Source organism: Gadus chalcogrammus, chromosome 9, assembly GCF_026213295.1.
Source record: "Gadus chalcogrammus isolate NIFS_2021 chromosome 9, NIFS_Gcha_1.0, whole genome shotgun sequence".
Classification (NCBI taxonomy): Eukaryota; Metazoa; Chordata; class Actinopteri; order Gadiformes; family Gadidae; genus Gadus; species Gadus chalcogrammus.
Window position 1 is genome coordinate 17,475,701 of NC_079420.1, and position 24,000 is coordinate 17,499,700.

At 43.2% G+C, this 24,000-nt stretch overlaps 2 protein-coding genes across 5 annotated transcripts in view; both read left to right on the forward strand.

The window, feature by feature from the left end:
- The window catches only part of gins3 (GINS complex subunit 3), a 2,165-nt gene extending 981 nt beyond the window's left edge, over nucleotides 1–1,184 (forward strand). The window contains exon 3 of the mRNA XM_056599430.1: nucleotides 414–1,184. Coding sequence (XP_056455405.1) covers nucleotides 414–644 — 231 coding nt within the window. The 3' untranslated portion in view covers nucleotides 645–1,184. The remainder of the gene's footprint in view (nucleotides 1–413) is intronic.
- A 5,226-nt stretch (nucleotides 1,185–6,410) lies between these two features.
- The window catches only part of ndrg4 (NDRG family member 4), a 29,555-nt gene continuing 11,965 nt past the window's right edge, over nucleotides 6,411–24,000 (forward strand). Inside the window, exons 1-5 of one of the 4 annotated variants that reach the window (XM_056598290.1) lie at nucleotides 6,416–6,607; nucleotides 13,920–14,033; nucleotides 18,387–18,477; nucleotides 19,128–19,301; nucleotides 22,975–23,013. In XM_056598290.1, coding sequence (XP_056454265.1) covers nucleotides 14,032–14,033; nucleotides 18,387–18,477; nucleotides 19,128–19,301; nucleotides 22,975–23,013 — 306 coding nt within the window. In that variant the 5' untranslated portion in view covers nucleotides 6,416–6,607; nucleotides 13,920–14,031. The other 3 variants (XM_056598288.1, XM_056598291.1, XM_056598289.1) reach the window with 3 other exon arrangements.

Consider the following 24,000-nt stretch of genomic DNA (forward strand, 5'->3'; position numbering starts at 1 on the left):
TTGTCATTGAGGATGCTTTTACATAGACAGGAAACGTAATGACATTATATGATTCATTAGCATGTTGGCTTTAGAAAGTAAAATCTCCAGAGACTGGATGTTTCTACTAACTTTGGCGTGTTGTCAAAAAATAGAAAGCGCCAGTGTAGTTATAAATGACCAGTAGATGGTGCTGTTTTCACATCAAACTGTGTCACAAACGAGGTGCCTTAATTAGTTACCATGTACAGGTTCATGTCACTGTTGGCTGCTTATTTATTAAAATGTTCTTTCATCTCTTGTGTGATTCTGGGTTTTAACGTCTCCTCCAGCAAATATTGCTCCCTTTTCACCTTTGTTAATATGGTGTTTGGTATTAAATGGACTCAGTCCTTTTTTCACCTGCATAATCATCTGCATTGCTTCCCCGACAGACATTTATTGGTCGTTTTCGGCGAACAATGGACTCATCGCAGAACGCCTACAACGAGGACACGTCAGCACTGGTGGACCGGCTGGACAGTCTGGAGCGGGAGCTGTTCAAGATGGGCCAGAGGGGCTTAAACAGCTTCCAGGGCTGGGAGAAGGGCAAGGCGTCGCACCTTACAGCCTCCGCACTGGTTCTGAACTACCGCAAGCGCAAAATGACTGACCTACAAGCCTGAATGCTTTTTCCCCTCGGGCAGCCCCAAGTTCCCTCATTGGTTGAAAGTGTTGTGATGCAGAAAGTGATGCATTGGCAGAGCAATACATTGAGCAGGGTAAAGGTTGACCTTTTGGTAACGGAGATATAGAGACAATGATTGACCTTATATTATAGATATTCCATGCTCTTTGTTTTCCCACATTCAGGAATTCTTCGGAATTCGTCGCTATGGTACAGTTCTGAAACATAATGATGGCAGAACGTAATTATACAAGGCCCGTTAACCTAGAATTTGTCTGCAATGTTAAATTATTGAAAGAGTATTAATCAAGGATCATTTGACATAACCTGACAAAACATTTTAATCGCATAAAATACACTTTAATGTGCTTGTTGGAATGTGAAGCTGCCAACCAACTCTGCTCTGTCCATTCTACAAATTGTTGCCAAGATTCTGTAAATAGTTTTTTATCGTACATGTTTTATTGTTCAAAAATGAATAATACTATTTGCGTAAGTAATGAAATGTGTGCTTTTGAAATAAACAATGTTATTTTGTAAATATGTCTGCAGTTGTACTTTATTCGAACAAATTCGTCCCTTTTCCCCATTAAGAAAGATCTGTTTGGGGCCTTCGGTCCCATCGGTGGTAACAAGGTTGAGCCAGCACTTCACCAGCTTGGTGAGGCTGGCTCTTTATCACCCCTCTTGTAAACAGTTCAGTGTCCTGTGCTGCAGCCTTAGTCCTTCAATTAAAACTTTAAAAACGTCATGTTGTCTAGTCTGCCAGGCCATTCTCCTGCCTGTGTGGGTGTGATGGCATTTAGCTCCTGATAACAACGAGCGTCACACCATCCAGAGGTGACATTCAGCCATTGTACGTGTGTGTGTGTGTGTGCGTGTGTGTTCCATGAGGGCTACCATCTGTGCTCTATTATGCACGAGGGCGAAGCTGTGTCGCTTCTTGATGACCTCAGCACTAAACCTCCTTATCCGAGAATGTGAAGTAGTCTCAGAGACTTCTAAAGTCTGAGGTTTCCAGACCAAACACAAAAACCATCCACGGAACAGGAGTGACGGCTCCAGTGGCTGTATACTGTGAAACATTGTTAGTTTGATGTCACAGGGCCTTGCTGTTAAATGAACTGTTGAATCTGGGTCATATATAGACAGCTTGTTTTGGTGGATGGAAATCGAATTTATTGCTATGGCCTTGGGCTTTGCTGGATCGATCCTGAATCATCGCTTTCTGTGTCGGATAGAAGTCAGTGATTTCACTGAGGGACACGTTTTGCGCTGTATAGATGAGTGTGTATAGGAAGGATGTCTCTTTATTTTCCCCGGTCTTCATGATTAAAGTAAAAATATTGAGAAGGATTTGGAAGACTGAAAGCTCATGTTTTTCTGGCAACCTTGGTTGCTTTATCCAAGCCAAGGCTTTTGCTCAAAGCATACAGAAATGTTTGAAACATACCTTCAGAAAGTGAGTGTCTGAGAGTGTTGTTTCTATTCTGTCTTTCTTCTCTCTGTTATTTAACACAGTCAAAAACTGAAGGTACAGGTTAACCTTTTTCCTATCAGTCGGATCACATTAAAGGCTTAGAGAATTTCTAAAATGTATTTTTAAATTGTTGCTAAATATATAATATAGTGTGTACATCTAGGCTTTATTAAAAATCTTAACAATATAACCCTTTTTCAAATTGTCGTTGCTATGACATTATTGCTGTCTCCTTCATTGGTTTAATTGAGCAATTTTTCAGTAGTTGGGAGTAATTCTATTTGAACATATGGAAATGAAGTTGCCCTGAAAGCATCTCCACAATCAGTAAAGCCAGAGAGATGCCAGATCCGTTTGCCTTATGGAGGGGACCGTTTTACAGTTCACCCCGAACATAGTCCATTCCGTGGGTGTTTCGGTGTCCAGGTTATCGGAAGCAACTGCAACCATAAACGTGACACACTTTTAAATCTCCTCCTTTGCAGGGCTGCTGGGAGAGGGTCTGTAGAGAGCAGTATGAGCCCAGTGTCGCAGGACGGAGTGAGACGGAGGGCAAGGAACCAGGGAGCACACACAAGACACTAAATGAAGCCTCTGGCTTCCGTCTCCTCCAAGAGCCTGTGACATTTGGTATTTCTTAGGGTCCCAATTGTGTATACTATGAAATGTTGAGAAGCGCCAGAGGCTTTATGTCTCACAACATCATTCTGTGGTCCCATATACTTCTAGACAGCCCCTCTCTCTCTCTCTCTCTCTCTCTCTCTCTCTCTCTCTCTCTCTCTCTCTCTCTCTCTCTCTTGCACCATGTCTCTCTCTTTCACACAATCATACTTAGTATTAGTAAGACATCATAAAATGATTACTTGATCATTTGTTAACTGTTAATGAATTGATAATGAATTGTTTGTTAATGGTTTTTTCCACATTAACTAAAGGTATTCAATGATTTATTATTGGCAAGTCAAGGCAACTTTATTTATATAGCACTTTTTCTGGCTTTGATTGAGGTTTTCAGGGACAGAGAGTGAAGGTGTTGGGTTACTTTAAGCCTTTCCGTTTTAGAACCAAATACAATTATCTCTGTTTTGTCCTAATTTAGTTGAAGGAAATTTCAGCACATCCAATCTTTCACTTGCTTAATGCACTGGCACATCAGATCTATGGGCCGATAGTCATTTGGTGATAGCGATACATAGATTTGCGTGTAATCAGCATAGCGATGGTCAATATTGTTATTTTGGATGATTTGCCCTAGTGGGAGCATGTAGATGTTGAATAAAGAGGGTCCTAAGATTGAACCTTGTGGGACTCCACATGTCACGTTGGTTGATTCTGATGCAAAGTCGGAAATGGAAACAAAGTAGTTCCTATTTTGTAGGTAGGACCTGAACCAATTTAAGACTGTGCGTGATCGAAAGCCCCACCCAGTTTTCTAACCTGTCCAAAAGTATTGTATGGTCTACAGCAGGGGTGCCCAACCTTTTTTGACCCAAGATCTACTTTTCAAGTAGCCAACCTCCCGAGATCTACCAGCAAACCTACCTTCAAGCGGGGGGGGGGTAGAGAACAATTGTTGACGGGGGGGGGGGGGCGGGGGGGGGGGGTAAAGAACAATTGTTGACGGGGGGGGGGGGGGGGGGTTGTATCGTGAACCTACGGACTTCAGTGGGGGTTTCATTCCGTCTGCGCACGGCACCTTCTCAACGATAATCAATAATCTTCCTCCCACTCAGGGTGAAAATGGTAGGTCTTAGCTTGTTTCCCCTCAGCCATGCCAACGTTTAGGAGTGTGTAACTACTGTTGACGGCTTTCAACTGCTGTTAACAGCACATGCGCTACCGCACGTATATGTCCCGCGCAAATTTAATTTTATTAAAAAAAAAAAAAAAATTTTTTTTTTTTTTTTTTATAACTGGGTTATAGTAGCACAGTTTTTGCCAGAGTCTGTGTTAAGACGGATGTCGTTTACAACTTTAATAAATGCGGTTATTGAACCTTATTGTTAAGTCTTAACTATATAGATTTATCTTGCAAACTACAGATAAAGCGGTTGTAGTGTGAGTCTGTGTGGTTCAATAGGCAGTGTATGATATTTTCTCAGCTACTAAAGAGGGCCTATTTTACACTATTCTTAGTAAGAGGCAGGCAGACAAGTGATGCAGAGAATAGACAGCTATCCAGAGGGGACTGATATGTGTCTGACAATGTGACTGCGGTTTAGGTATTTGAACAACATGGTGTTGAAAGAGTTGCTGTGCACCCATTCAATTCTTAGAGCATAAAAACATTCTGAAAAGTTTTGTGATAATTATACTGGCTTTGTGTATGGGGTAACACTTTTTCTTAGTTGGTAACTGGATTCATTCCTTAAGTCCCAGCAAGTTGTGATTCAATTCTGTTTTGTTTTTTTCGCACAAAAGTGTGTGTGTGTGTGTGCGTGTGCGTGTGTGTGTGTGTATGTGTGTGTGCATGCGTACGTGCGTGCGTGCGTGTGTGTGTGTGTGTGTGTGGGTGTGTGTGTGTGTGTGTGTGTGTGTGTGTGTGTGTGTGTGTGTGTGTGTGTGTGTGTGGGTTGGTGTGTGTGTGTGTGTGTGTGTGTGTGTGTGTGTGTGTGTGTGTGTGTGTGGGTGTGGGGGGGGGGGGGGGGGGGGGGGGGGGCTCCCTGGATGGCTCTCTGTTGGCAGAAGGCACACAGTGGTCCCCATGGAGGCGGGCTGGCAGGGGGCTCTGCCAATCACCACAAAGGACTATTAGACCAGACTGACCAATCACAGGATGTTGTGTTCGGTTGCTAACGGTTTTGGCTTTTGACCAGCTGAATGTGTTTTTCGTAAAGCCTGCCAACTGCTACTTATCTATTGGTGGTCCTGTGAAAAACTTCATTGGAATCTTGTTTATATGCGTTATTGTGTCACCAAAACGGTTTCATCATAATTATTAATGCCATTAGTATGTATTCAATACGGATTGCGGAGCTTAACATTCAACATCGCAGTTTTTACAGTCACCTCCTGTGACTTCTGCCCTAATAAAACTAGAAGTGCTTCACTGTTGATGATTGGGATGGACACATTTGACAGCTTAGACATGTGATATCACTGGTGAAGAATTGACATGACATGGACTCATGAGCTGAGGACGTACATGTGCGTGAGGAAGTGAAGAAGGGTGAGGAATAATGCAATGATTCACAACCATTACAGATTATATCAGCATATTGAGTGAGTGGAGTGGTGGCCACTTATTGAACTATTTCAATATTCAATATTGTGATTATTATCCTATCTATATACATATGTGCATCAATAAGTAACACACAAGAGATCTCATTGATCACGTTACTATTCAGTTGGTTATTTTACATTTCTGTTACAACATGGTGTCATCTGGCTTTTGTTCTGCCAGGCATTCAGCAGCAAAAATCCATCAACAAAGTCACACTGGTTAAAACTGATGTTTTGCGGCAGTCTGCTCTCAGATTTGCAGGCATCTTATCATGTTAACATGTCGAGAGAGCGAGAGCGTTACAAATTATTAATAATACGGTAGCAGCTAATACTCAAAAACGATGCATTGCTTAAATATCTTGCTATCATTCTCCCCTTTTTGAAGCTGGGGCTTCAGGCAGTCTGTATGCTTTGCTAACTAGGTCATTTGTTCCCCAGAATAAAGATGGAGAGGATACAGCCAGACACATACTGGGAACATCACAGGGATACAAAGATACACTGGATAAAGCTCTGGGACCAGCCGCCTGCCAAAAATGGAGATAGAAATGAGATAGATTGTCGCACATTGGCACCATGTGGAGCTTATGTTATACATGAAAAGACTACATGTAAATATACACATATAATAATAGTCGAACTGGCGCACGTGTAAGTGTGAAGATGAATGCATGAACTATAATGGAATGAGATATGAAAGGATTATCTCCTATTTTGGGTGTTTGTTCTTGCTGCGATTATGCTTTCTTACACTAAAATGATTGCTTTCGTCACACACCCTTCTAGAGGCATGTCTGTATTCTGTCAAAAACAGTTACAGTCCTCTTCAGAGAAAAAATATCCACATTTTTCTCAATGTTCATTCTATTGACTTTTATTTGTCTTCCATTCTGTTTACATCTAATATTTGCCTCTCTCCCCTCTCCCCTATCCTACTCTCTTCCCCACATCTCTTCTCCACACTCTCCCCCGCCCCTCCTCTCCACTCTGCTCTCTGATCTACAGTGTGCTGCATCATTGCTGATGCCACGTGCTTTCTGTTTATTTCAAGAAGGGGAGGGAGAGAGAGGGAGAGAGAAAGAGAGCGAGAGAGGGGCTGTATCTGTCTCTGTGTATCACACATTTACAGACACATCATCGGTGACACTCAACAGCCTTCAACCTCAACAGCCTAAAGGGACGCAAGGACACCGAGACCAAAAGCCTGAACTCAGACAGCCGGAAAAAAGGAGTACTGATCCTCAGTGCATAAGGTACGGTAAAGCCTTTGTTGTGTGTGCTATTTTTCCAATAGTGATCCGAATCACTTTCGGTCTGATAATTCTCCTAAAGTGATTGCCATGCCGATTGGTCACACTGAAAGTCCACCAGAGTGTTAGAATTAATCATCTTTCAGACCTTCAAAAAAAGACCAAAAGGGATGTTTAATCCCAGAAATTATGATTTAGCACTAAGTATGTCAAATGACTGGAGGATTTGGGAGGTGTGACTACTGCAGGAGAGTAAATAAAGTACGGTGCACGTTAAGCTCTCCCCCCCAGCCCATCCCGCACCACCCTCCTCTTGCCCTTCTGCCAGCGTCTGCATTGGCGTCACAGAGGGATTTTGGCCGGTCTAGCTTATTCCATGTCTTCACAAAGGAGGTGTGCTAAACACTGGACAGCAGCACTATCCCTCATTTCCCTGATACTACAGGAGAGGCTGGAAGAACGAAATAAGTCCATGTATTGTGGTCTGTAAACCTCCCCCCTTGATTTCATTTATTAACCTGGACGTCTCCTTGAGAACATATTCTGTTCTGCTCATAGATTAATTGCATTGTGAGTATGACCATTCCTTTTGTACTTTTCGCATCTGCTGCTGTGCCATGTATTGCTCTGTTGTTGATCACGTGAGGCTGAATGGCAGGGCATGTTTGGCTTTGCAGCAGACCTGGGTTGTGGAACTAGGGGATAGGAAGTTTGTCATAAATAGGCTACCTCTGTCTGTCTTGGAGACTTTTTTGCATTTGCATCCACTTGCTGCATCTAAGATGTTGGAACACACCGTGCATCTCTGACTGTATGCACATAATATACATTTGTGAGTTTTCAAGAGATTTCATTAGCATTATAATGTTAACGTTGCATGCTGTTGTGTCTTGAAGCCAAATGTTTCTGGTGTAATAAATCTTTATCGATGAGTGAAGCTGGTACCAGTCATCAGAAGGACGCCCGACCTCTGGGGGTAACTACCTGAACTGCTTGGCTTTTAATGATTTTCAACTGTTTGGGAAGATAACCTTCTAACCTTGAACAAAGACGAGGAAATCCTGGTACCAAAAAGTGTTATTTTCTTGATATCAGCATACATCCACATACAATGTGTTTATAAATTGATATCTTATTGTATCACTTGTGATAATGTCTTAATATAGACTTGATCGTCTTTCATGTAATATTATGTTTCTGGATGCCAAAAAAATATTGGATTACCAAATTAATCAAAAACGATGAGCCATTTTTATGGCATTACCATTAATCTTGGATACATGATCAGGTAAACAAATCCGAGTTTATCTTTCCTACGGATGCAAATCTGGGAGAATATAAATAGTTCTAGAACGAGCGATACATGCATGCTAAACTGGCTACATGCTAAACGGAAGTCGCCTGCTTGGTCAGCAACATACAGCAATAAGTAATCAGATAACTGTATTGAAAAGCACTGTCTTTATCGTAGTAGCATTCAGATAGAGATATACAACTCAACTGTTGTGTCACGCGCACATAATGATATTGTCCGCTAAATGGTGTTTAATTGTCGCATTCACTGAATGTACATAATGAGTACAGCGTCATCTGCTGTGTACAGTAAATGCATTGAAGCTCTCCTGTAATCCTGTACAATCTTTTTTATGACTCCCCTTTGCACCTGCAATGCACCAACGGCAGTACGGAGGATCTTGTCTCTTGTACCTCTATACCCGCGGCTAGATGGGACCCGGATTGTTTTGGACCTTCCCTCCCAAGGCCGGCTGTAAGGTTCCCCAGAGCCTCCTGCAGTCCATGTACGTAGGACCGCTGAGAACACAGCGACCACAGCCGGCCTACCATACCACATACCCCGCCGCGTAGAACGCCTGTCTACCGGGCCTCCGGTTATGTACGGTTATGTGTAGAGATATACTGCATATGTACACATGGCATCTTCGTCCATCACTCCATCCTGTGAGTCGGCCAGTCCAGGTTTAAAGTGATGGATAACAGCGTCTAAAAACTTAAAATAACCATAAGAAATCCCAGAGGGATGTCTGCATACCCCACCTAACAAATATCTCGTCCTGAAAATGTCAAAACGTGAATTCAAACACAACACAAAGTTGGCTAATAGGGTCGGTCGTGGAAAGAGGCCGACAGACTACCAAGACAGCCCTAGCTTCATTCACCTGCACAATTGCTTAACGCGAGTGTAAGGTCAGTGGTCACTGCTTTGAACACGTGAGTGTGCGGTGATTGGTCTACCACTTGGCTACCAATGCGTACCCTCAACAGGAGGGTAGATAGACTCCACCCATTAAAGCAGCTTGAAGGAGTCAAAAATGTAAGAGATGTTGTGGAACATCAAATTATGATGCTTAATCCACACCTTGTTAAACCTTAAGAACTTAATCCAAAGTAAATTGCAGATGTCTTGTTGTCCATCACTTTTAGCTATATTCTCGTTGACTGGCTGTAGTCGACGACCGAGCCCAGATTTCTCAAGCCCTCAGAGAACAGATACCCCCTCCATGATCGTGGGCTGGTGGTGGCAGTAGAATCGGCTGGTGGAAATGACTCTGAATCATGGGTTGAAGATCAGGAGAGGCTACATTGAAATCAGGCTGATTGCAAAACACTACGCTCAGGACCTAACATGTAAATTATGATTATTAGTACTCCTTCATTGTGGCTGTTGCTACGACTAATATACTAGTCACAAAGTTGGTCCCGGAGCAGGTTCTGTTGCAATATTTGATGTGCAGTATTTTACAGCTTTTCATCGTACAAATTCTCCCAATCTTGGACCACCATCATGTGTGACTCATGAGCTGTGGGAGGAAGCATAGGATCCAGACTGACGTGGAACGATTCGTTGATTCATAGATCCTTTCTCGTCTTCATTGGCCAAAAGGATGATGGTGATGATGATGATGATGATGATGATGATGATGATGATGACGATGATGATGAGGAAGATGATGATGATGAAAATATTGAGCATGGCGTCAAATGTACTCATCTTTATCATTTCACATATATATATTTCACATATAAGTCACATATAAACACAAACCCCCGACACACGTACATTCGCAGACCTACACACATTGTTTATTGACAATGTGTGCCATGGGTTCCTGCTGCTGCTGTCATCGATCTTCTTTGCAGATGCCAGCCACCACAGTGTCTGGCTGTTGGTCTCTGTATCAGATAGAACCGCATGTCCTCTGCATGAATCTCCCGTCTCTGTTGAAGGAATCCAAGTGTGCCCCTGATGTTGTTTCTCCCCACAGCACCCACGCCATGTAGACGGTGTTTTAATCATGGTGTTTGTTTGAACCTCATCGCAATTCATTGAATCCCAATCGATGGATTACATTTTTCCCTACATAATCGCTAATGACAGTGACTCAATCTGACATTGGATATTTTTGTTCTAGTTTTTGTATTTATCTGTGGGCTTGTGCCGTTTATTACGTGATAACCGACAAAGTCTGTTTGCCCGTAAGGTCTTTGGTGTTGTGAATATTACAGTGTGTACGTGTTGGAATACAGAATGGATGCTGTGAGGTGTCAGAGAAGAGGGGATAAACCAATTAAAAGGACTAGGTGCTTGGTGGTTGAAATATTGTTATTGAATATGATTGGCCCATGCTTCTCTGTGGATATTAAACTGGAGTGCATCTCAATTATGTGGTCTGACATAATTGCCCTTAATATATATATATATACAGTGTATATATATATATAGTAATTATAAGGTCAGGTCATGTTCTAGAGACAATTACTTTAGTTAGTTTTGTTTCTATCTCAAATGGTATTTAACCAAAAACTCGTTCCAGTCCTACTCCCTAAGCCTGCAATGACAGCACTGTCTCAACGGGGCCTTGTTGCGCTCACATCTGATTGGCCTTTCCGTTAAGGCGGGACACTTGGCAAACGTCCCCCTCTCTCAGCAGTGTTCCCTGTGGGGCCCACGAGGTCTCTCCGTCTGCCCCTCTGGCCTCGCTCCAAAAGCAACCTTTCGGCCCTTCTGGGAGAACAGCTCTCTTGGTGTTCCAATATGGTCCCAGGCCCATCCGACCAGGGCATTCTGCATGAGCCACTCAGATCAGCGGTGAGGAGGAGAGGGTGATTTGGTTAGTCTGATATCCTGAGATGAGTTGGTAAGGGCATACTTTGTGGTTGTTTCGACTGCTGATTGGGCAGCACTCCAGTGCGATGAATGTATTGAAGTAATACAGTTCTTAGTGCATTCGAATTTTGCAATACAATTTGGTGTACATGTCTGTATATATATACAGTATATATATAAGAAACTCAATTATTAAAAAAGTGGTAGTGCTTAAGATCAAAATCCTTGTTGAAGCAACTCTTCAAAGTAATGGGACCACCGCCTCGGTGCTGCCCGCTGCCCGCTGCCGAGGGACCACCGCCTCGGTGCTACCCGCTGCCCGCTGCCGAGGGACCACCGCCTCCTGCAGCGGGCAGCGGGCAGCACCGAGGCGTTGGTCCCTCGGCAGCGGGCAGCGGGCGGCGGGCAGCGGGCAGCACCGAGGTGTTGGTCCCTCGGCAGTGGGCAGCGGGTGGAAGGCAGCGGGCAGCACAGAGGTGTTGGTCCCTCGGCAGCGGGCAGCGGGTGGCGGGCAGCGGGCAGCACCGAGGTGTTGGTCCCTCGGCAGTGGGCAGCGGGTGGAAGGCAGCGGGCAGCACCGAGGTGTTGGTCCCTCGGCAGCGGGTGGAAGGCAGCGGGCAGCACCGAGGCGGTGGTCCCTCTGCAGCGGGCAGCGGGAAGCGGGGCTCAAGCGAGAGACAATCGCGGGCAACAATCCCTATGACATATGGGGCCACATTCCAATCAGGGCGCCTGGGCGTCCATTTTTCCAAGGCGAGCAGGATACCTAGTGCTCGTTTCACACCGAACGCAAGTTTTAGCCACTAGGGGACGATAGACAGGCTAGGGGAACTCATATTAATGTTAGGAAACCTCATAATGAAAGATTTTCATGCCATGGGACCTTTAAGTATTTAAGGTATATAGGTGTTGGTGTAGGTCTCCCATGCTTCTTATTCAACCTCTGTTACCTTTCCATTGACAAGTTGGAGACTGGTGTATCTGCTTGTAACAGGATAGCCCCACAGGTCTTCTGTCTACACTCTACCCTATCACACCTTTTCACCTTTCACCAGATTCCCCTTTGTTATTTTTTACACATAATGCTTATTTATTTATGCATTTGTTTGTTTGTTTATTTAGCAGGGACAATGCACAGCACATTCGCAGTACCAGAGTTAGCTTCACTTTCACTATACTTTATTTCATCGACACTCTACTCTAGTACCATACATATACATACATACAATATTGTTATTCTAGTTTTATTTCCTTTGATTGCTTTAGTTAAAGTTTGGATGTTTAACCTTTTAAAACTGTAATTGTGATAATTTACAACTAAATTGATAAACATGGGAATATTTTATCTTGTGTGCATGCGTGGTGGTGTGTGTGTGTGTGTGTGTGTGTGTGTGTGTGTGTGTGTGTGTGTGTGTGTGTGTGTGTGTGTGTGTGTGTGTGTGTGTGTGTGTGTGTGTTTGTATATGTGTTTGTGTGTGTATGAGGTGTGGGGGAGAGGGGTTGACAATTTACGTGAACGGGTTGATGCCATTCGAGTGCAACTCAAAGAATTAGCTGGTGTCCGTTTGTGAATGCTTGTATTAGCCTGTGGGATACCAGCTCAACACTGCGATGCCCTTTAACGCCTCAGTATCCTTTCATTTCCTTCCACCCGCTAATCCGCACGGAAAGCTTTCATGATACACACAGCTCAACAATGCCTTCCTTCAATTTTCACCAGGCCGGTCCTTAGAACCCACTACGCCCACCACCTCAGACGGCTAAAGGCTCTGATCCTCAATCCACAGAAGGTGACTGAGATTGAAGAATCAGCTCTGTTGAGCCGCACAGAGGTTTTTGTCCGACTTGTTCACAGAAACACATATTTGCTTGCAACACTTCGGACAAAGCACCGGCCATCTCACGAGACGAGGCCAAATCTGCCAAAGGCCCAATTTTAGTTGAGGTTCTGTTTAATATTTAATGTTAACATCTCCCAAGAATATCTCTGGGCAATTTGGAAGCACAAAATACCAGTCTAAAGATTCAACAGTGATTAATAATTCATTTTCCACAGCATCAGACGCTGGGAGACTAATATAACTCTGATCTCTGATAATTTAGCTGTGTCTGAAGTCTTTTGAAGAACATGGGCACCAGCTCTAAATCCAAAAGCATTCTGTTTAAAGCACACGTTTGTGTTTGCTTCTTTGTAATTGGATCCCTTTGTAGCCCTTCAACTACCTGCTGAAAACTCCCACAAGCAAAGTAAGAAAGGGGAGAGGGGGAGAAACTTACCCTATCCTGCACCATGGCCAACAACAGTTACTTGCATGTACATTATGTTTTGCAGCATTTTGTGGCCACATTAAAATTGCATCAGAGAAGCTTTCCATCAAAACTATAAGCAGGTTATAATTATATACATTGCTAGAACAGTATCATAATAATATGTTATATTGCTTTTTTAACCAGTATTGCCCAACATTCACCCATTCAGACACCCATTCAAACACACATTCAGACACAGCCAGCTCGTCGAGTCATGCTCATGGACACCTCGACACTGAGCTAGGAGGATCAGACTACCAACCTTCCGGTTACCAGGCAACCTGCTCTACCTTCTGAGCCCATAATAGCACATTAAGTCATAGGATGGAGGTTGAAAAAAAAGTAGTTGGGCTGCTGTGCCAATGACTGCAGAGAGTATGCATGAGAAAAGAGAAGCGATGGATGAAGTGGTTATCAGGTTGGCCTGAGCCATAGGAAGACAGACAAGCAAGCATGAGTTATCTGCAATTTACCACCCTCTCACTCATCGCTTTGTCCTCAGAGGGGAATTAGCACTTTAGCTCACACTTTTAATTACATTATATAACATGCGGTTTATGTTTTTTATGAGGAGATTCATCTCTATTAGTGGATTGGTATCCTCTTGATACGTCTCATGAATACTGTGATCTGGGGTCAATATAAGCCCAAATTAAAGTTGGCTTTACCACTCCAGTCCGAGAACAACCAACAACAAAATGTGTATGTTATTTCTCAATACCTCTCTCTCTCTCTCTCTCTCTCTCTCTCTCTCTCTCTCTCTCTCTCTCTCTCCCCCCCCCCCCCCCTCCCTCCTTTCTGTTTTGTTTCCAGCCATAGATTTCTGCTCAGCTACTACCAGTCCGCCTGACTGCTCTATTGATCTCATATGTTTAACAGGAAGCGTCCAGTTCTGCTGTGACCGTCTACTGTCCCCTGTCCCCCACCAGCTTAACCCTGGACCAGTGGCCCCTACAAACGAACGCAACCAGTCCAAAAGTACAGTCATAAAATGTGAGCACAATTTAGTAGAATACCACTGTTCCAACAAATGAACCTATCCTGTCGTTTAAGATCAAAACAGCTCTATATATGGATCTTGAAAAGCAATTGAATTGCACTTTTGAGGGAATCTTAAGTGTACTTAAAAGTACATCCTCATTAAAAGTCGGCGAGCACGAAGAAAAAAGAGTGAATGTGAGACCACAAACAGAAATAACCCAGGCTGGCGACACTGCTGGGAGTTGTCATGGCAACCAGTTCTGGGTAGAACTTGAAAGCAGGTGAAGAAGAGAGAAATGGAGAGAGAGTGATAATGGAGGGAGAAGGAGACGGGTGGTGGTCCTCTCTCTATGTGAGAAAATATATTGAATTAGTTCTCCAGCAAACATCTCTTACTGTTCGTGTTACACATTTAAAGTCTTCGTAGCTAATGGAAAGAAGTGGTTCTTTCTGTTTGTCTCTCTCTCCACCTCTTTGTGAAAGGTGGAAATAAGGATGGAAGGTAGGCAAATGATCTCTCACCTGCGGACAGCCCCTGGATGAGGGGGGGGGGAGAGGGGGGGCGCGCTTCTGAAAAATGCATATGGCAGCACGTTCTCCAACCTAAACGACAGAATAGGTTGTCTGTCAATAAGACCCTAAACGACGCATATCGGCAATACGTCAAGTGTCTGTCAAGTGTCAGTGTGCGAAAAAAGAAGCGGATATACCTTTTATTCGTGGAAAATGAAATAGTTTCGGGATTAAAACTGTCCCTGGTTAACTTGAATATACATTTTGTTTATTCAAATAGTCCTGACAAATTTATAGCACTTTAACGTTTTCCTTTAACGAGGGATTGCATCACTTCCTGTTGGGCTAAAGCCACTAAATTGATAATGAGGCTAAAAGATAATAAGACTAAAAGAAACAACAAATAAATCAAGGGGGCACAGAATGACTTGAGAGAAAGATAAGATATCTGGTGACTTTTATATAATTCAAGGTATTGAGTTCTACAGAAATCATACATTTGGTGGCTTAGCCCTACAGTAAGTGATGCAATTGATATAAAAACCCTGTACCATTGTGCTACGCACGGTTTGAACTCTGAAAATCTCTGCGTACACGGCTTCCCACCATCTGGCTGAGCATTGAATTATGCATGTGGTCCCTGGTCTTTAGCTCTCTCCCAAGTGTCCGTGTCCGTGTCCTCTATGTTTGGCTACGACCACCATGTTGATCATTTTTGTGCTCTTTAATGTCCTCTCTCATACGAAACAGGCCCCAGGACTTCCAAATTATCTGGAAGTATCTAAGTGGCTGTCATGATAAGAGCTGTTCAAATTCCCTCAAGCAAAGGAAAGGTGCTTTAATAATTCCTTTCTGATTGCTTTTAGCATGAGGGAAAGGAGACTATGCTGTCCCATAATTCTGTTCGGCAGCAACATTTAAAGCAATGCACCATTCGGGTGTCAACAAAAAGAAGCTTGGTAATGAAGCAATATTTTTCACCCGGTTGTTCACATTGGTATAGCTAAGAACCATTAAGAACTCTGTTGTTTCGGGTGAGCCGCTCATATGCCTTGTTTCGAGACAGTTTTCTTTTAGCTTGGAGATCATTACATCCCGTGCATCCCGTGCACACTGAGGTCTCAAAGAAACAGCTTTATTAGGTTACACCCCGATGCGGAAGACATACATATGTGAAAAGAAAACATGCTGACATGCAAAGAAAGACCTACAGATCAGTTAGATGTGTGTGAGTGTGTATGTGTGTGTGTGTGTGTGTGTGTGTGTGTGTGTGTGTGTGTGTGTGTGTGTGTGTGTGTGTGTGTGTGTGTGTCTGTGTGCGTGTGTGTGCGCCTGTGTGTGCGCGTGTGTGTGCGTGTGTGTGTGCGTGTGTGTGTGTGTGTGTGTGTGTGTGTGTGTGTGTGTGTGTGTGCTCCCATGTGCGCACCTGCTTCACCCCATCCTAGATCTCACCTGCATCCATTACTCATTGCATAAAAAATGCAGCATCACAATCTCTCCTCGATAAAACAGCAGCTGGTGCTGTATGTGAAGAGGCACACAAAGCAATTTTTTTAATCATCTGCGAGGGAGAGAAAGAGGTCCAGTTCCACTGGTGGTTTGGTTGTTGGCGTCAGAAGACCAAATATAGCCTGACATGGAGCTGGGGAAATTGATTTTCACATCAAGCTATCGTACATCCGATAGATAAATGGGAATGCAGAGGGACAGATGGAGGAGTTTGTGTAGAATAACGAGAGGGAGGATTAACGAGTGTCAATGGGTTCATGAAAATGAGGGCGTCCTGAAAAGGGACAAACCGAAAAACGTTTATGGATAACCTTCTGTGGGGAAATGTTGGAGGGGCTGAAGAATGAATTATCAGCTGTCACGCTCTGCACTTGGTCATTTAATGCATCCACCCCCCCCCCCCACCAATTAAAGATAGCGAGAGCTGCGATAATGAGATAAGATGTATTAAAATATCTGAGACTTTGCAAAGTGCCAATACATTTATTAATACTTAATAGCAGACACGCATGGAATAAAAAAGATATTTTAAGAGCCGTAGGAAAGTAGACAGAAAGGCCATCGTAGGCTCAGACATTAAACGACCATTAAAAACAAAGTGGGACCAAAATAACGGCCATAAAGAAATACACTAGGACAAAGAGGATGGGAAGAGAGGGGATGCAATGAGAGATAGATGGCGGAAAGAAATGAGCTGCAGTAGGAAGAGAGAGGTAGAGAGAGGAGAAGAGATGCGATGGGACAAAGGTGCATGTGGTTCTGTGTCTTTTTTTATCCCTGGCACCTTTCCAGTTTCTTGAGAAAGGTCACACCGTCAGATAGGAGAAATAACAATGGGGCAAGTGGGAGTGACGATCTGGAGGAAGGTTGACGCTTTTCAAATATTTGTTATTTATTATTTATTAACAAAACATGAGTGGTCATTAGAAGCTTAAGTTAATATAATGTAGAATATCCTCTGGTAACTTAAGGTCAGGTGAGGTCCATCTTCCAAAATGTCACCCTTCATCATTGTTCAATCACCGGCGTCATTGACTGAATTCTGGAGTGCCGTTCAGGTACTAGGGGTGGATTCCTAAGGGGGTTGGATTCAACCAGAAGTGAACTCAAATGCACAGACTGGTCAATATACAGGCAGGGAGGCATGTAGAGCTGAGAAGCTAGGAAGGTCAGGGCAATCAAAAATGGGTCAGAAAACAGGCAGGCAACGGCCCCAGAACGGTAAGCAGGGCACAGGTTGAGAAATAGGCAGGTAGCAGTTACTAAACGACTGGACCGAATGAGGTACGTACACAGGAACAACTTGCAAATGAGTGAAGACAAGTCAAGAAGACTCTTATACAGAAGGGTTGATGAGGGAACGGAAACAGCTGTGGGTAATAAGGAGTTCATGGGAGTTAATCAGGAGATCTAATGGGCAACGCTAGGGACGGAGGGGGCTGACCCTGGCCTGATACTGGTGGACAGAAACCTGACTGTTTTGGTTACAATTCTGCCATTTATTTTGTGGTCGACCAAGCCAAATCCAATTTTGGTCAACATATTTGGCTGAATAAGTTTCGTCTCCTTATGGTTTTGTTTCTACGGGATCACTGCCATGGGCATATGTGAAACACATTCACATATATGTTTGTTTATTACTAAGGCGATATTCATTGTTTATTCATTGGAATACAATTTGCTAAGCCTTAACCCCTGCCCCCAGCTACAGTACATACTGTTCCAGGATATCTCAGTAGCCAGCAACCAGATATGTATGTTAGGTACATTTTGGAAGATGTGTGTGTTTGTGTATATTCTCGGGGGCAGGCAGCTGTACTGGGCCTGTTTACCTTGACTGACAGCTGAGCTAGCCTCAATATCGACTCATTGAAAACATTTGGATTATTTTTCTTTCATACCTTAATGGCATTGGCCTGGACTCCAGGCCTCCAAGGACCATTACAGCACCACACATTCAGTCTTTAAATATTTTGGTCTGTCCTTTTCAAGGGGCAGAGAACATTGAAGACATCGGATCCTTTCTCTTAAATCTGTTCATCTCTGCATGGAGCTCTTTTGAGAAGTTAACAGGTAATGTGCATGTTGAAATAAATATTTTACTTGTTTTTTTTATGTGTGTCTGCGTGTGTGTGTCTGTGTGTGTGTGTGTGTGTGTGTGTGTGTGTGTGTGTGTGTGTATGTGTGTGTGTGTGTGTGTGTGTGTGTGTGTGTGTGTGTGTGTGTGTGTGTGTGTGTGTGTGTGTGTGTGTGTGTGTGTGTGTGTGTGTGTGTGTGTGTGTGTGTGCGTGTGTGTGTGTGTGTGTATGTGCGTGTGTCTGTCTGTTGCCATGGTGATCGCAGGTTGCTGTCTAGGATGGCGGGTATGAAGGAGCAGCTGTTCACCGAGGAGAAACCCCTGCTTCCTGAACAAAGAGGAGTGGACTCAGATGTGGTCAGTCACCCCCTTGTGTTACTTAACCCGGCGGTAGACGCCATGATGTGTATAGGCTGTTTATACTTTACACTAAAAGTGCACTGATTATAATGGCTGATACACATACTTGATGTTCCTCATGTCGATGGTTTATAATTAGAGAAGTGCTTTGTTTACCCGCCAGACGTGGAGATGAACCGATTCAAAACGACTTTCTTTGTTTTTAATGTGCTGATGACACGAGTCATTCATGTGGAAAATATAATCAGAGACTGATTTGAAACCAGACAAATATGGGCATAAGAGGGCAAATCTAGATAAGTGGGAAATCGGATTAATAGCAGAGCAACGCAAAAAATATAAAAAATGGTTCTGACAAAAATGATATTAATTAAATGAGTCAGATTTAAAAATGTAAATCAAATACAACTAAAGTACCAATGTGATACCTGGAGTGGCTCTTTCCCCCTAATTTTTGTTTCATGACTGAGGCCTATTCCCTTTCTAAACAATAGAAACCAACATTCTCTGTTCTAAACTATTTTCCGGATGACTCTTGAAATACAATGAATGAATAAATACAATGCAAATGTAACCAGTTACGATCTCTAGGGCGAGATCCACTGTGCCTTCAAAAATGTAACGGATAATGTTTGTTGTTTGTCAAGACGCAGCCCGATGGAGGAGAGGAGGGGTCCGGGGTTGCGAGCACAAACATCAGTGCTGACCCCGTGCCACAAACCCACTCCCCCTCTCCCCACAGTCGGCCCGCTCAGCGCTGGCATGTCATCGCGCGGCACTGGCTCCGCCAGACCCGCTGTCGGACCGGCGAGGTCAACCGGGTAACTACCAGACAGCTGCCGACACCACCTTAGAGCAGGGGCAGAGAAAGCACAGGGAGAAATAAACAGCGGTAGATAGATAGAGGATAAGGCCAACATCTCTGATACAACCTTTGGGAGAGATGTGGAAAACGCTTACCTACAGAACCGTTAATATAGGGAATAAGAGGCATAGGATATGAATCATACCTGTTTCAGAACGCCAGAGATGCAGGACAGGAGGCCCCAACTAACTTCCATTAGACTTCCATCGGGCCTTGTTTTCCTTTTAGATTTAGGCCTACCATAGATTTGTCACTTTGTCTTGATTTGGAGTGTTCAATTTAGGCTTATTAGCTGAAGGTCCACGATTGTTCAATCCACAACTTCAACCTTTATTCGCAATTTTAACAAATAGGATGGAATTATTACAATAATCCATTTAGAAAGAACGAACAGCGCCACCTGCTGGTCCGACTATCACACTACCACCCCGTTGCCGATTAATTACGCCTTATCAGAGGATAGTAAACCGTTGCATGAAATTCACAGGATATGACGCTGCCCTTTCAATTGCCACTGGAAACGCATTCGAAAAACACCAGCCGTCTGACACCTCCCACCAACCCCTTAATGCAAAGAGATGGGATTTGAAGCAATTCAGGGCAGCTTCAGATTCTGTTCATAATCCCTTTTTGCATGAAGTACTGTCTCATCCTAACCCTAACCCTAACCCTAACCCTAACCCTAACCAAACCCTCTCTCCCTCTAGGTGTGTCCTTGTCCTGTCTATTCTATACGTATTCTTGTCTTCAACTTTGTCAGCTTCATTTTAATAATCAAATCTATCTCTATTTAGTTTCTTTCTGCCTAACCATTTTCCACTTCATCCGGAGCTCATCTTTTTCTTCCTCTTACTACTGTATATTTCCCATGGATATTTCTTGCTCCACATTTTATGTGTCCAATTTACCAGCAGTCCAGTCTCTTGTGCAGGCCCAACTCTTTTGAGCCTGGCTGGAGTTTTTGAAGTCTACCAAGATCATCTGTCTGCCATCTCTCATTAAACGTGTTGCAAAACCGATTTCAATGGAAACATCTTTTCTTTAATACACATGTAACATTAAGAATACTGCAGTTATTCTTGAATACATGTTTAAAATGTTATTTCTACATTCAAAAAGCAGTTTAAGTTATTGTTATATGTTATATGTTGTCCTTTTGTATCTGTATGTTTATGTGTTTTTGTGTCTATTTCTCTCTCCCTCTGTCTCTTACACTTTCAGATATATCCTCTTTCCTCTTTTCACCACCAACTGCCGTAACCTTCCCAATCTCCAGAGGCATTTAGGCAATCATAGTCAAATACAACATTTGTATCTAAATGTAAAAATGCTGACCATCCCACCATCCAGAATCAGATACAACTTTTTTTTTGTGAAGACATTTGGGGGTCAAATATAGAACCCACTAGTGGGTTCATACACAAACTCCTTTTGAATGGTGTTTACTGCTGTTATGCAATCGCATCCACAACATTACGGATACCCACACAAGTGAGCATCTTGGTCTGGTTGTAGAGCACCGTCCTAGCTGGTGTGTGTTCAGCGCTAGCGTACCAGTTTCACGCCTCCAAGATCCTAAAATAACCGCAGCAAATATTCCATCACTGCTGCCACACTGCACATTGTTCCGAGTGTATAGGTTGTGTGCAACCTACGCAACAAAATATTGTGTAGGTGTGTGCTGCTGCATGTGAGAGATACAAGAGAACTGTACCATTGCCAGTACACACTGTACAGAACATCTTGTTTTCACACCCACCATTAAACGTGCTTTGACGCTTCAATGCTACTCCACAGCTATCGCTCTACTTGCAGGAACTGCTCTCTGCGAAAATAACAATTGCGCTCGTGTGCTTGGCTAGTTTTCAGACAGGTACACGGTCCGCTGAGATAACAAAATAAACACTACCTCATCATCATGCTCGTTATACAAAGGCCTTCTCTGCCTTCAGTCTGCTGCAGCAGCAGCCACAGCTGTGAAGGCTGGTGAGGAGTTATAATGACCCTCACGCCCTGCTCTCGTAAACACTGGATCAACAAGGCTCTGGTCCTCTCTGCTGCAGGGCTTTCACAAAATCAAACAACCTCGCTTGTGACACAAGCGAGGTACACTTTAAAGGTAAACTAGGGCCGAGAACACTTTGACATCGTTAAGATATGTCTATTGGTGATGTACAACACACCCCTGGTCCTATTAAACCATTTTTTGTTGTTCACTCTGCAGCTGCTAAACTCAATTTCTGTAGAGTCTATGTCTTCAGATCGGTGTAGCATCCACCATGAGAATCACATATTAGATTAATCCCCATATGACCCCCAGGGGTTCATATATCAGGGGATGGGCCTATAGCGAGAAATCTGCTATTTTGTAAGAGGACAGTATTTTTGCCAGGCCAGCAGCCTCATAAATCCAGGATGCCGCTTCATCTACCAGGCTGAAGGAACAGCCTGTTGGGCACCGTTCACCGCCGATGTGGTCTGGCCCGCCAGCAGGGAGCCCATGGTTCATGGTTCATCTATGGACATGCAGTCCCTGACCGGTTGTGCAGCGATTCTTTGGATATCCATTTTTATGTTTATATAAATATAAGTATATAAAGCTGCATACCAAAATGTTCAGCAAAGTACCAAGGGGTACAGGATCACAATCCAACACTGAAAACTGCCATCAGAGGAAAACTTCCGATTTTTTTTACCTGGAGCCTATATTCTGATCATTATGACAACGATTTTTGAGATTGTTCCAGTATTGAGCGACAAACTGGCTAACAGGCTGCAATGTAATCATTTTGGGCAATGGCACCCGTCAATGTAGATCCATGACAGGCTCAGATTACATAATAATATATACAGATTATTATATCATTATGGAAAGGATCCCTTCAAAAAAATTACATTTGTTTCTTTACCTTTCACTTGGTCACGATCTGTTTGTCCTAGTGACCAGCAGATCGTGACCATATGTGACCATATGAAAATAAGAATAAAGTGCAATATTACTCATATAGGAAAGATAAATCCTAGAATGAATCAATGTGAAATGTTTTAAAACATGTCCAATTTTATAGGCTTTATTGTTCCTTGAAGCAAAATACACAGTAATTTTAGAATTGTATATGGCTATGTGAAGGCCCAGAGCCCCTTGCAAATAATTTCTAATCCTGATCCATGCTGTTTCCGGATGTGTGATATGATGCTGCTCGGATGCCTCTGGGAGAATGGGTCCTGTCCAAGAGAGGGAGACTGACACAGTAACTGTCATCAGGACATTCTGGTCCCTTAATGTATGGATGTGCAGTCCATCTCATGTGTCCAATGTCATGTTGGAGTGAATTTAACATTCAATTTATTTTTGATTGTTCTCCTTCTCTTAATTCTAACATTCTCTCGTTCTGTTTTCTCACTTACCCGTACTGACACCTCTATTGAAATCCAGAGTCTTTCCTCTCTCTCTCTCTCTCTCTCTCTCTCTCTCTCTCTCTCTCTCTCTCTCTCTCGTCATCTCCCTCTCTCTCTCGTCATCTCCCTCTCTTTCTCTCTTTTCTCATTCTCTCTCTCTAATCTGTTTTTAGTTGTTTTCATTTGTCACGTGTTCTCTTAATTCTAACACGCTCTCTCTCACCCTGCAGGAGACCTGTGATCAGATGATCCCTACCGGAGACTGGAAGGTAGGAGCTGTGTTTGCAGTCTCACGCACACTCCTTCCTGTCTCCCTCACTCTCTCTCTTTCTCGCTCTCTCTCTCTCTCTCTCTCTCCCGGCCTCCTTTCTTTCTGTCTTTCGATCTCACCTTTTTTTCACCAATCTCTGCTTTAACTTCCCAGTTGACAGATCTCACCATGTTCATAAAGATCGTTTGAAAGCAGATAATAAAATAATATTCTAATATATACACTATGATATTGAAGTAACCACATTCATTACAATTGGATATTTCAAATGAATACACAAAGATGTGCATGTTACATCTATAAAATATACAGATAGCATATATAAAACACCTAATATATATAAAATGCTAGGACTGACAAGTAGTCATGAAAGGTATTCACAGCCCAAATGCCTCCCCGACCATAGCAATCGCGACCTCAGCGATTCGTAGCGTCACGTCATCATGTGGTGTCGAGGAGATAAGTCTCCTGCTCACCACATTTGCAGTGAATCCAAGCCATGGTTTGACAATAAATGTCGTTTATGTGTGATTTTCTGCCCCCTGTGTGCAATTGGTGCCTAGCACTTCGCTGAGCATTTTATTGTTTACGTTGTGTCATCATCGTGCTCTTTGGGATACATACGTATATGTCAAAACAATTGGAAAACTCCTTCATAGGCCAAGATAAAAATATTACCTGAACCCTAGAATAACAATAGTATCCAAATATACTCTGTTAAAAGTGAAACATTCAATAAAATGGCAGAGAAGGCCTAGTTTGCAAGCCAAGGTCGATGTTTGGGTTTGTTGGGGATCAAAAGACTGCAATGCAGAAATCAGATAACTTTCAAGAAATCGCAAACAAACGCCGAATTATTATAACTAGTGCAATGCCCTTTGAAAACTTGCCAGTTCGGAAAAGGGGCTGATTGCTCTGCTTCTCGTATCGCTGGTTGCAGCTTTGCCGAAAACCCCTCATCCAAACAGCTTCGCAGTCAACACTG